This window comes from Tauraco erythrolophus, chromosome 27 (assembly GCF_009769465.1).
Source record: "Tauraco erythrolophus isolate bTauEry1 chromosome 27, bTauEry1.pri, whole genome shotgun sequence".
NCBI lineage: Eukaryota > Metazoa > Chordata > Aves > Musophagiformes > Musophagidae > Tauraco > Tauraco erythrolophus.
In genome coordinates, this window is record NC_141491.1 from 2,174,514 (window position 1) to 2,187,789 (window position 13,276).

The window sequence follows — 13,276 nt, forward strand, 5'->3', positions numbered from 1 at the left end:
CTGCTGCTTCCTGTGCTCTACTTATGGAACGAGAACTCGGCCACGTAATGAATGAGCCGCAGCACCTCCGAACAAGAAGCAGGAAGTTGCTGGGAGGAGCATGAGCAGCGTTACCCTGATCAAAACATCAGCCAGTGGATGTTCCTGTTGGGGTCAACATAGCATTTTCTATGAAGCTTCTCCGTCAGGTGGTACAGCTGAAAAGTGAACCGGCAGCTGTGTTTGGTTTGTTAACAGGCACAGTTTGGAAACGGGCTTCCCATTCTTTGACTGGCTCTGGTCCTGGGATAAGAGGTTTCAAAAGAAGAAAATACAGTATGCTCGTTTTCTGGGTGCTGTGAGCCAGTCCTTAATGAAAGCACGAAGAGGGAGAGTGACCACAATAAGGTGTCCTGAGAAGTGTCTTTTCCTTTTAAAAATAATACCTAGCTTAGTCTGGTGCCCAGTGCCTGCTGAAGGGTTATCCAGGCTTGCCTCTGGCTTCTTTCAAGGTCTGTTGCAGACTCTGTTTAAACTTCTCGTACTTCCTTTGCACTTGCTGGATTTTGTCCTTTTCTTCTTTGTCCAGTATCATCAAGAAGTTCTGTAACTCTGGGATGGAGAATGCGTCCCACTGCAAAAATAGCAGAAACGGAGGAAAAGTAAGCACACTCCATTCACCTTATTGCTTTTGTGTGTTTTTTTCTCCCTGAATTTGTGAAGATGAAGAATAAAATACATTCAAACATGTATCTGATATCTCTTGGCAGCTTAATCTCACAGCATCATGTTGTGAGAGAGACAGGATACTGGGCTACAGCATAAAGGACCATCCCAGTCCTGAGCCCCTGAGACTGTAGATTTAATAGAAATCATCTTTACTGGGGTGAACTAAAGCTCCCAGTGCAAGAGATGACACAGCTCCCTGAGGAACTGAGATGTACATGGAAATAACTGACGTAGCATTACACAACGCTTCTTGTCAGGAAGGGGGAGCGAGGTCCCAGCAGGAGCTGGTTCTCTTTCATTTACTACAAAGTTACCAAAACCATTTGAGCTTCAGCAAAGCTCTTGGCATGCGGTGCCGGCAGACGGGCTGCTCTGGCTGTCACCTACCACGGCGCTGGGCGGGCAGCAAGGCACAGGCAGGGCACGGGCTGAGCATTGCCACCACTTAATAAATACTGCTGTGCCTGCTCAGCAGTGCCACGGGAAGCGGCATTCCTGCAGCGGCCTCACCACCCGCAGTGCCGCTCTGGCAGCATGGCACATCCTGAACCATCCCGCGGCACGGAGCCGCTCCAGGCACAGCAGGCAGAATCCCACCGGATGCAGCAGCTCCCAATGTTTGCCTTCGTCGTGGTGGGGAGCACGACTGCAACCAAAAAAATCACTGCAAATTTATTCCCTGAGTGTCCCTGGCTTCTACTTAAATTAGTGGATTACTTCCAGCAGTGTTTAGCTAATCTAATTATTGAGAATTAACTCTGGGGTGGCATTGCTTGGTTCTATAAGCAGATTATGGGTTGGCCATCAAAACCGGCCTCAGCATTTTCACAGCTCAAGTTTAAATTTTTTAAAAATCAATGTAATTTAGAAGCAATAAATAACCAAAATTTTTATATATACTTTTTTTAAGGTACAAGCAGTCCATTCAGGTGACAGTTTAAGTTTGGAGAAAAGCTGGTATCGCACTCAGCATTTTGGAAGGCAAACCCAGCCCCCGTTGGAGGGAAGCAGCCTTGCTTGCGTGGCACTGCTTCAACCCGCGCCGCCTCTGCCGCACGCCTCCTGGCTCTGCCACGCTGTCAATGTTCACGTAAAAACCCAGGGAAAGGGTCAGAGACATACCTCAACTTCCCCTGTTTCGTTTTCCTTCAGCACAAAACTGAGCACATCCGTGTCGGGGCCCGCCAGCAGCCGCAGGTACAGGGGGTACTCGGTGAGAAGGAGCTTCTGGAAGAGCACTGCAAGGGACAGCAGATATCCACAGTGAGATCCGGGCTGCGGGGCAGAGGAAAGCTCAGGAGGTCGACTGGAGCATGTAAAAGCGGTTCACGCTGCTCAGGATCGTAGTGGAAGTAGCTGAGTCTCTAACACAGATCCATAACGATCTCCATTAGGTTTTAGGTGGCTTCAGCCCCCTCTGAAAACTAGCAATTCCATGTTAACTTAGGCAGCATCACCTCCTGTGGAGGTCTGAATCCATCTGAAATTCAGACACTGCCTGCCCGACGCACCACTGAGTCCTAGAAAGATGCTTTGGGTATGTTTGTGCAACACAAAACAGCAGGCAAAGCAGGAAAGCTGGTGGGTCCGAGGGGGTGAACTCACCTTGCCCGTCCTTCCGCATCTCCTTGAAAAGTGCAAACTTCTGAGGGTTATCCACCACCATGAACTTCTTCAGGAGCCCCTGGATCACCTCGCTCACCGTGGTCGTGCTGCTGATGTGGAGCTGCTTGATGGCATCCAGTGGCAAGTAGAAGGAGGTCCTCTTGTCCGTCGTGTCGGCCAGGTTCACCTCCTTGAGGGCATCGTAGATGGACTGCGGCCGGATCCCTGCCAGCACCGTCACGGGGCGACGCAGCTTCAAATGCACTTTAATGAAACCTGTGTACGTCCCATCGTCGTTCTAAAGCAAAGGAGGGGGGGTCAGGCTCCAGGGAGCCTTTCCAGTCCTACCCCCTCTATGAGAGGCTTTCTGGTCTACAGAGCTGCAGCCCGTGGGGTGACTGCAGGACTTTCCACCCCTTGGTACTGCTAAGAGTTTGAGGGTTTCTTATTAATCATGTAAAAAGTAACCAGTAATTTCGGGTTAGTCACTACTGATTTTCTCCTGTTCCTTCCACTCGGTAATGACTCATCCCTTCCTCGTGTCTGCACAATCTTGTCTGATTTAAAACTGACACTGCTACAAGTGAACGGAAACCATTACATGTGATTTTTAGTTGCACTTAAGTGAGGATTTGAAACCTCTGGGAAGGTCTCTACCCTCATGTTCAGCAGGATCTCCTGACCGTATTCCTCATGTTTTATTCCCCGTTTATGGGATTCTCACACTCCGTGTAATAAATCATCATTCAAGATCAGCCTGCCTCATGACAGGTCCCTCTCCCTACCCTCAGCTCTGTGAAATTGCAGAAATCAAGAGAAAAGCCTGGCTCTGTACGGACCATCCGTGGGTGCCAGGCAGGAATGAGCCAAGGGGTCCACCTCGGGTGCTGGGAGCGCTGGCCTGTGGTCCCACCAAAGGGCCACCACCAGCAGCTGAGCCCAGTCGAGTCCCAGGGCTGTATCAAGTCCCAAGGCTGTATTTTTGCTAAGCTTGAAGTAAAGTAACTCAGGAGTAAAGATTTGAGTCCCAAATGTCTCCTGTAAGTCAAGGGGTGATAAAAATCAATGGGCGAGACATTCCAGCAGAAGTCGTGTGCCACTTTCACAAAGGAAATGGTTCTAAAATCGACTATTTTAAATTAATTTCATGTTTATTTTCAGTTGTTAGCAAGCACCAGGGAGTTAACATAGCTGCTGTTCTTGGAAGTTCTACAATTCAATTATTTCACTCTCTAAGAAGCTTTTCCCCCCTCTCTATAACATCCTGTGAAGTTTGTACGTTTGCGATACTCCAGTTTGTAAAAGAGGTTATTTCCTTGTCTTCCCACCACGTATCATCAAGGCTTTACTTACAGGGGGCAATAAGCAGGTTTGCAATCAAAGCTTCAAAATATATGGCATCCACTGTGCTTCTCAGACCTCTGCTTAAGCAAGCCTGGCAGCGGAGGAGAGAAAAGCATCTCTTTCTAGAAAGGTTTCGTGTTTCTAAACACACGTTGTGTTTCTAAATCCACTTTGCGACAGCTGCTGTTGCAGCCCGAGTTTTACTGTGTCTCATCCCCACCAGAACAACGTGGGCTCATCTATTCGTGGCGAGTCGTTGGCAGCAGAGGCTGGCCAGGGATCACCGTGCCAGTGCGCCCGGCTGAGCGGGGATGGAGGCACGGAGGGGTTAGATCAAGTGCCCGTGTAACGCTACGGAAACCCAAGCAGGAGAAAAAGCAGATGGTGTAAGGAACAAGAACATCTCAGCAGCCACAAGCCCTTTTGCCTTGGAGATGCCTTCCTACAGCTTGGCTCTGTTGGGAGCCCAGAGAAACCAGCATCGGTCTTTCTGTGTGTTAGGTGATGGCACCCGATACGTACCAGCTTCATCAAGAGGCAGTTTGTAACTTTGGCGTTGTATTTTTTGATTTTCTGTTTGATCTCCTGGATGGTCGGAGGCTCGGGTTTTTCTTCTTCTACTGTCTGCGTTACATTCTGAAATCAGAAGAGACAAGCTTTAGCTGTTTTACATATTGTGTAACGCTGCGTCTGTTGAGCTCTACTTTCACTTGGGAAACACAGGGACAAAGAGGCTGCACAGAGCCTGAGCTCATGGGAGCATCGATGGTGCAGGTGGAGATGGTCCCTATGACCAAGAGGTTAAATGTGCAGAATGCCACATCTCTGCCCCAAACCACCTCTGTACACCAGTAACGGGCAGTGGAGGGTAACACAAAATCTGCCAGTTAGTGGGAAACAGGCACAGAGCAGTAAAGACACCCCCATACAGAGCAGGGCAAAGAATCCATCCTCTAAAACGTGCTTCCAAAAAAAAAAACAAGCCGCCTGCACTTGCCGAGCGTTTCTTTGCTTCTTGCAATGCATTTGAAAAATCACATCCTATTTCCAGTGTTCGTGGCTCTGCCTACCCAAACCAGGCACCCCCTTAACAACCCGGGGTGCTCCTCAGCCAGCTTCCAGCAGGTTCACCCAGGCAGAACCTGAAGTTAAATCCCTGCTGGATAACTCCTCCTGAGCTTTGCAAATTATAGCTCAGAGCAGCTCAAATCACACAAGCAGCAAGCCGGCTGCACGACTAATAAATCAGTCGCTGCAAAGCCAGTCAGGCATCCCAGCCCGTGTCAGAAATTGTTCAGCGTCTGCCCATGCGTGGGATCACTGGGATGGCGATGGCTACTGCTGGCTCAGGTTTTGGGGAGTTTCCCCTTTGGAGGCAAAAGACCCGCTGCCAACAAGCCTGCACGTGCCTGGGACGGTGCTCAGCAGGCCCCATGTCCCGGTGCTGACCTTGCTGCCATCCCATAACTCCCCACCTTCCCCAGAGACGGGCTGCCGACACGTTTCACCCGGAACCGCGAGCAGCGCTCCCGGGTTCTGTGGGGGCTTGCTCAGAAGTTGGCGTGAACCGAGCGCAGGAAGCGTGAAGGGATGTGCTATCAAGGCTGGTACAGAACGAACCTGTAACCTCCAAAAAGGGAAAAAAAGGGAGGAGAAAAAAAGCAACTTTGGGAGCAAAGCCTGTCTGTTCCCAGGCAGCCCCGCAGCACAGGGACCAGGATGTGGCAGGCTGTAAATAAGGCAGTATCGCCCCAGGCTACCCGGGATATTTCTTTTAGGAGAAGAATCAAGTACAGGACAAACTGAAATCCTGGCTGCAATCTGGCAAGACGGCTACAGTCCTGGGACTCAGAGCCCCAAATTCAGCCAAGCGATTCCCAAGCGAGAGTTTGCAATTTCTGCTTGAGACCAGCAAACAGTACGAGACCTCTCGGAACACAGATCTGGAGCAGTAACCCACTGGAGGAGCACGGACATTGCATTATGGTCTCCTTGTTCAGAGCCTTCAGAAAATAAAAGCAAAGCTTTCCTGGGGTATTTAAGAATTGCACATAAACACCCACTTATCATAAGGGCAATTTCAACTCCACAATTTGCCCAAGCCCCTGGGCACATGCTTCACTGCAGTACGTCTTGCGTGGCTGCACACAGGTGCCGGGCTGGCGTGGGAGTCTTTAAAAATAACACCAAGGGTAGAAATTTTCAAAAGCAGTGCTGGGGAAAAGAAAAAAAAAAAACTGAAAAACAACAAAAAACTTCCCTTTAAGTTAGTGGAAGATGCACGCTCAGAAACCCTCTGCTTCCTCACGTCACCCATTTCACAGTGCCGGAGACGGGCCCAGCCGTGCTGTCACCCCCCAGGGCCACCCCCACCCCAACCCACAGCGAGCCAGTGCTTGGAGAGCCCCAGGACCATCCCCCCCAGCTTGCAAAGAGCCTTGTAGCTGCACGGCGCAGCGGTAAGGCATGCTGTGCACATGTGGTGCACTTCATCTGTGGCACAAACGCAGCCCGGTGCAGACCAGCATCCACCCGGACACGCATGGAAAAGCCAATGGAGTGGCTCAGTCTGTCCCCAACACTGAATTTTTCTTCTCCCCAGTGGGGTGAGTCTCTCCCCTCCTGTGATGTTTCCAGCTGAGATAAATAGCATGTGGCAGCAATTAGGAGCTTTCCGAGCAGCTCGTGCGCTGATGCCACCCGGTTTCCATGGAGGACACACGGTGCACCCAGGACCGCAAGAGCCTGGAGCAGTGCTGGTCCCCGGGGCTTCACAGCAGGCACACAGCAGACGGTAATTGCTTCGTGCTCTGGGAAACCTAAATCACCCGGAGCAGGAGGAGCGGGAAGCCTGGCTCAGGAGCACGGGGCTGGTGGCACCACCAACTCCATGGACCAGCGTCCTGCCTTCCCTCCCGTGTGTCTGCACGGATCCGCCGTGCCTGCTGGAAATAAACGCTGCCCATCACTTATTTATTTACCACGTCTATTTGTTTTGACTAACCCAAACATAAAACCCCAGGATCCCACTGCACACAGGGGCACCCGGGTCCTGCACCCGCTGCTCAGCCAAACCCTGGGAGCAGCACAGCCTCTCCGCCACACTGAGCCTTCATCTGCAGCCGGAAGAGCAAACACCCTGATGTTGGGATTGCCCCAAGGAAACGAGATTCCAGCCCTTGCCTGTCACAATTCCGACAATTTACACGATCATGCAGCCACAGCTGTGGGTAACAGGTTGTTCTCTCCCCTTCCACATGCAATTGCAATTGAAAAAGAAGCCCTGCATTATGACAATTTGACAAACACAGGTTTTAACGGCCATATTATGTTCTCTTTGGGTTATTTGATAAGTCATCTTGCACCCAGTGTAGAATTAATTTGCTTTTATTAAGCTCCCCATGTCAGTGACAGATGGTTTAACTGTTTCCACTGCAGCACAATTTAAGGTGTGCAGAGAGAGACTGACCTGTGCTGGAAAACGAAACCAGCGACAGTGCAGAAGCAATCCCACCGCACCAGCCTCCGCCAGCTCACCCTCCTCCTGCACCCTCGGACTCAAGGCAAAGAAAGTTTCACTAACCCCCTTCTCTGCAGCAATCCCACCACGGGATGGGTGACGAGCCCGGCACACACGACAGTGCTGGGACCAGACCCAAGGGACACGCTCCACCCAGGGAGGAGGCCACCGGAGCAGAGCTCACACAGCTGAGCCGGCTGCCCCCTGGGACCCAGCGTAGTGCCATCCCGGCTCCGGCAGCTATTTAGGGCTGAGGGAGCCCTGCGGGACCATAAAGGCCACTGGGGCTCCAAGGGCTCACCCCGTCACCCCTTCCTGCTCCTCACGGCAGCGATGCTCAAGCACGGCTCTGCCACAAGCCCTCAGCAGCGACCACACCATCCCCAACCCCTGACACACCCCAGGGCCGGAGACTCTGCTTGTCTGTTTTACAGACCATAAAACACAATCTCAGAGCAACCTGTCAGCGAGGACCCGAAGCAGCCCAGCGGCACCAGTGCCGCGGCGGGGCGAGCCCTGGGAAGAGAAGTGCTATTAGACCAGCTACTTCTTGCTCTTCATGAATCTACCCGGACCTCTGGTTTTGCAAAGTTTCTGGTGCAGAATATGCAATTCTGACTGAAGGAAGAAAACCAGAAGCTATTAACCATAAACCGTTGCCACACTTCCTGTTGTACTGGGACAGGATGAAAGAAGCTGTTAACAAAACATCTTGGTAACTCTGCCTGTGCCTAAACCCTGGCAGTCACTGCTTGACCAGTGGCTCTCCTGGCTGGAAACCGGGAAGGAGCAACATCGGCCACCCCTGGGGCTGGCCCAGCCGCATGGCAGCACACCGTGGCATCTGCGTGCCAGCACACCACAGCATCTGCATGCCAGCCTGCAAACCCAGCACCTTCCCATCGCACCACCCTCGCGTGCAGCTGGAAGGAAAGTGATGGCAAGACTGGAGCTGCCAGGATGCTTCTACTCCTGCCCTCTTAAAAACCCGACACAAGAACATTACAAAGCCACAGATGCCCGAGGTCAACCACCACTGCCAGCTTGCTGGTGTCACTTAAATTCAGCAGGCAAAGGGTTTACCATCCCCTATGAAACTGCCATACAATAACTTGCAGGCAGCTGTATTCTGCAGTGAGACGCAGGCACCCGCGGGCTGCCCAGGACCGAGCCCGGCCACGCAGCCGCAGTGGCCTGGGGCACCCCCAGCAGTGCAGAGAAGTGAATGTGCCCGTGTCCTGCCTCTGCCCATCGCAGCCTGCTGCAAACGGGCTCCCCTTCCGTAGCCTACATTATTTCCCAACTGTAAGAAACACCAATTGTAAGAAAGGGCTTGAGCCTCATCTGGCACTTGGGCTAATGCTCGGCAGGATAAAAGCCGCCCAGAACAAGCGGCCCAGGAAGTGGCCGGCAGCAGTGACACACAATGCCCATCGCCTGGGGCTGGGGCAGCCGGGACAAGTTGGCCACAGCAGCCTCCTCTTTGCAATCCACCCCTCGTCTAATGAGCCGTGAGCTTGTGCCAGGCTATTACGAGGGAGGTAAAAAACCCATGGGCCATCATGATCACGGTGACACGCTCTCAAAAGAGCGATTCTAAGCCAAGAAAGGCAACAACAAAGCCTCTGTGACAGATTTTTCTATTTATCCGTTTGTAAGCATGCCAGGAGAGACACGCTGCATGTCCACCTGAAGAGCATCCTTCCTACAGCCTCTCACCTTGCAGAAGTCAACCCTCAGCTTAAATCTTTCTCAAGCAAGCAGCTCTGCACCACGTCAGACCTCTCTGCTGGGAATAACAGCTCTAGGTGGGACCCAGGAGCTTTCGAACGTGGCTGCAGCAGTGCAGAGGGAAGGGTGCCCTCTCCCCACGTCTCCCCGTCCCACCGCAGCCCCAGCAGGCCTCAAGGAGCTGGTGCATGGTTACAGCTTGGATGTGCAGCTCAGGAGGTGGAAGATCAGCAGGTCCTGAGCTGTGGCTTTGCTAACCACAGAACCAGACATGGGAAGGCACCATAGGCAGAAAGGCTGAGCATGCACTTCCACGGGATGCTCCTTGGAGCAAGGGCCACTTCCCTGCAGCCACAAACCAGCCTCAGAGACACTATCCCTGCCCCCACCTTGCTCCCAGCCAGTTTTCCTTACCAGCTATTTAGTTAATGAATTTGAACAGCAGAACGGTGGGGATGGATTTGGCCCAACATCTCCACGTTCTTGGCAACGACTGTCTCAGCTGAAGGCAGGAGTGGCCAAGTCCTCCCCGGTGCGCTCGGGCACTGGTCCATCACCACTCACATCAGCAACACTGTGAAAATTTGCATTCTCGAAAACACAGCCCGAGCTCTCCCTATGACTCCTGTGTTCAGGTTGCAAGACTATTTTGAAGACCTCTTCTGAAGGGATTTTACACCTCAGGGGCATCAATCCTCAATTCATCTTCTTATTGAGGAAAGATTTGTCCTAAACCATCAGAAAGCAAAGCCCAGAGAAGCGTGTCTGAGTGCTGCTGGCTGAGGAGTCGCAGTTCGGAGGAGCATCACCAGCTCATGCCCTGTGACCACGACCGCACCGCAGCACGGAGGACTGGAGAGAAACGTGAACGTTTCAAATTTGAGCCAGGAACATGAGAACCGGTGGTTCAGAACTGTAAATCCAGCTGCAGCAGGGCTGGGGCAGCACCGCACGGTGCAGTCAGTCACCAGGGAGCTGGGACACCCCTGCTCTCCATCACTGCCACAGCCCAATGCCCCCCTGGCACCGTGCACTCCCACGGCTCACAGCACTACCTGGGAAAAGGACTGAGGAAAAAAACCCAAAAAACCTAATACAAAACCCAACATTTCACTCCCTTTGAGAAATTCAAATGAGACGCTGTGGTTTACTCTGGGGTTCAGGGAAAAGGCAAAAGATAAGAGAGCTGAGCATCTCTAGAGAAGGGGAGAAGGATCGTTGCTGCGTTTCAGAGAGGTTAGAGGCGAGTGAAGATGGGCTCAGTGTTTTGATTGCCATGGAGATTTCACTTAGAAACCGTTCTTCCTGCCACATCCCTGCTCAGCAGCGAGAGCTGAGCTGGTCCTCCCAGGGAGCTCCATCTCAAGGGGGGTCTGGGCTGGATGAGACCCCATGGGTACCTGGCCATGGCACCACCTGTGTGCAGCCTGGAGAGACCCCAGTCCGCGTCAGGGAAGCCGGCTGGATCAGAGGGATCTGCTGACCCTCAGGAGCAAACACAGGGGAACCGATCGCAGCCCCAGGGACACCCCTGCACCCCAGGCTGCGCCAGACCCCCTGCAGACCCACCTCCCCTCTGGAAATCGCTCCATGCTCCGACAGCCCAGAGGGCAGAGACAATGGGCCAAGGACAGGACCCTGTGCTGGTCCTGCAGCTCCGGCTCCTCCTGTGTCGCACCGCATGCAGCACCAGGTGGGGCGATGCCCCGTGGCCCACTCAGCACAGCTGGGTACTTGCCACCACGCGGCTGCTGCACCTGATGGACAGCCAATTCTGGGAGCACGGGGTTTCTCCAGGGCTGGACGGGATCTTGCAGATCACCTCACCCAACCCTCCTTGGGTTTCAAGCACCTCCAGGGACGTGGCCGCCATCGCAGGTAAAACTGGGTGAAACTGCATTCTGTCCCTCTTGTGTTTTCTACGCTTGGTCAGAAACTTGTCCCTTTCTCCTCTAAGCCGGCTCTCCTGGCAGCCACTGACGCAGGACTCCAAGAGCAATTCCGCAGAGTTTTAGGCAATCACACTTCAGGCAGAAGCCACCAAAGCCACTCAGCTGAAGAGTCACGAAAATGCCAAGTAATAGATCTCTGGGGATGAGGTCACATCTGAGATCTAAACCGGTTCTTTGCTAGCGAAGAGTGATTGCACTGATGGTTCTGAAAATAAAAAGGAATTACAAAATTCCTGGAAAGAGGCTCTCCAGACTAATACAGTTATTTCAACCAGAAAAATCGTCTCTCTAATCATAGCGATCAAATTCCGCTCTGTTTTTTTAAATGGCAGGAGGCCCGTGTGTCCCCTCCTACCCCCCACACAACACATTTCCTCTACAGAGGCTGTTTCCAGGGCCTTTGAAGACCTGCCTCCCTAACTGATCCGTATTTAGCTTATTCCTGCCCCGTGCTGGTGACTGCCATCGCCGCAGCACTGACCGCACTGCGCATCCTGTGCTCAGGAATCATTCCTGGGTATCTACGGACAGACAAACGTTGCCGTTCCCAAACACACTCAGCAGATTAATTCTGTTTTGGGCCCAAGCTGATGTTTTCCACCCGTGGCCAGTAGCAGATACCCTACTTGGTGGGGAGAAGCAATGCTGTTGCTACATGCAGCTAGAGCAATGGTGGAAATGCTCCACGTTCAGTAGCATCGCTCAAGAGAAGTAAGATGCCAAGTAAGTGGAGTGAAGCAAAACCCAAGGAAGATGTCCACCCTGGGGCTGCCCCTGTCCCTCTGCTTTGCTGGCTGCTCCCCAGGCACATGCTCTTCTTGACACCCTCCACCCACCGTCCAGCCCAGCCTCACCAGACCACCTCCTCCTCCTCCTCCTCACCACGCTCCAGGATCAGCCCCATCCAGAGCTGAGGTCCAGCCTCACACTCCTGCAGGACCTGCACCACCACCAACCCCCCAGCATGCCATGCATCTCCAAAAACCTTCTCCCACCAAGATCTAAAGATGGTTCCCACCCCCATCCAGAGAAACACAAGGACCCACCTCCACACACCAACCCATTACACAACATCATTTGCTTGAGCAGCGAATTTGCATGCGGTGTTTTGTTGGGTCTTGGTTTTTTTTTTTGGTGTTGTCTTTTTTTTTTTTTTTATGCACAGGAACCATTTCCTCCCCATAACACCAAACCCCCGAAAGGTTTCATCATCTCCAGCAGTCGTGAGGTCTGCCGCCCACACTGGCTGCATCCAGGCGAGGAGCCGGGCGAAAAGGGGCTGCAGCAGCCCCCGACCCCTCTGCAGGGAGAGCTCCTGAGCACGAACGTGATCAGGCTGATTCCGAAAGGCAGCCGAGGATCTGCAGTGCCCTGGCTCAAAAAGAACAGCATTAAACCAGCACAGGGTGCAGCGCCCATCGCACCAACACCGCGCTCTTTTACATCTCCTACACAAATGAATCATCAAACGACATTTAAAAACCAGCAGTACGTGTCGGTTAATCATAGCGAGAAGGAGCTGCTGGTTAACAGGGAATATCCCATGTTAAACCCGAGGGAGCATTTCTCCAAAGAAATTAAAATTAAATTGCCAGTTGAGTTAAACTCTCCTCCAGATCAAGCCCTCCCCCCCACCAAGAACATCATCCCAGGTCACCCAGAGAGCCCTCCCGACTCCACGCTGCAGAAAGCTGAACCCCGAAGCACCTGCTGAGGATTGCAGCTCAGCAGCCTCGGGCATGCAAATATAGCAGAGCCCCAACAGGAGCACGTCAGTGCCGATGGTTTGCCGGGGAATTTCTAAGTCAAAAAGCTGCTCCCTGGGCCAGATCTCATCTCTCGGCACCGCAGGGCGCTCGTTCCTGAGCGAAACCCCCACTTCCGCAGCAGCGCCTTCTCCTTTTATGCTCAGCTCCGGTTGGGGCCCCAGTGTTTATGATGAGGATTTTTTTATTTTTTTTTAAATAAACACTTAAAATGCAAAGCAGCCTTGTCAATGTTCCTGATACAGAAATCTCATCCTGGGGTGAAACACTGCCCAGCTAAGCGTTCTCTCCTTCTCCAAGGCAGACACACGCACCCAAGCCCCCAAAAAACAACTGGATTCATCACTGTGTTAATAAGTTTGCAGATTAATTTAACCCTGTAACTTTCCCATCTCCCTGTCCACCTGGCAGGTACAATTTTCACCAATGGTTCATATTTTGCAAAGCCAAACCCCAGGTCCCCGGCCGGGAGCCTGGCCCGTGGATGGCAGCCAGCAGAGTTGCTCCCTGCCCCCCCAAAGCTGAAAAAAAACCACATTTAGAGTCAGCTCCTCCACCACGATCCCTCGGGAAGGAGCCAACCCGGCACAGCGAAAGGTCGAGACGTGGCTGAGAAAATCCTGCAGCAGTGCAGACCCCTGCCTGCGAGC

General features: G+C 52.7%; 1 protein-coding gene across 2 annotated transcripts in view; it reads right to left on the reverse strand.

Moving 5' to 3' along the window:
- Positions 1 to 280: 280 nt before the first annotated feature.
- The window catches only part of RASSF5 (Ras association domain family member 5), a 28,867-nt gene continuing 15,871 nt past the window's right edge, over positions 281 to 13,276 (reverse strand). For both annotated transcript variants that reach the window (XM_086627264.1, XM_009979145.2), the window contains 4 exons: positions 4,180 to 4,293; positions 2,314 to 2,611; positions 1,831 to 1,946; positions 281 to 613 (listed from right to left, as the gene is read on the reverse strand). In XM_086627264.1, the coding sequence (XP_086483390.1) occupies positions 461 to 613; positions 1,831 to 1,946; positions 2,314 to 2,611; positions 4,180 to 4,293 (681 nt within the window). In that variant the 3' untranslated portion in view covers positions 281 to 460. The remainder of the gene's footprint in view (positions 614 to 1,830; positions 1,947 to 2,313; positions 2,612 to 4,179; positions 4,294 to 13,276) is intronic.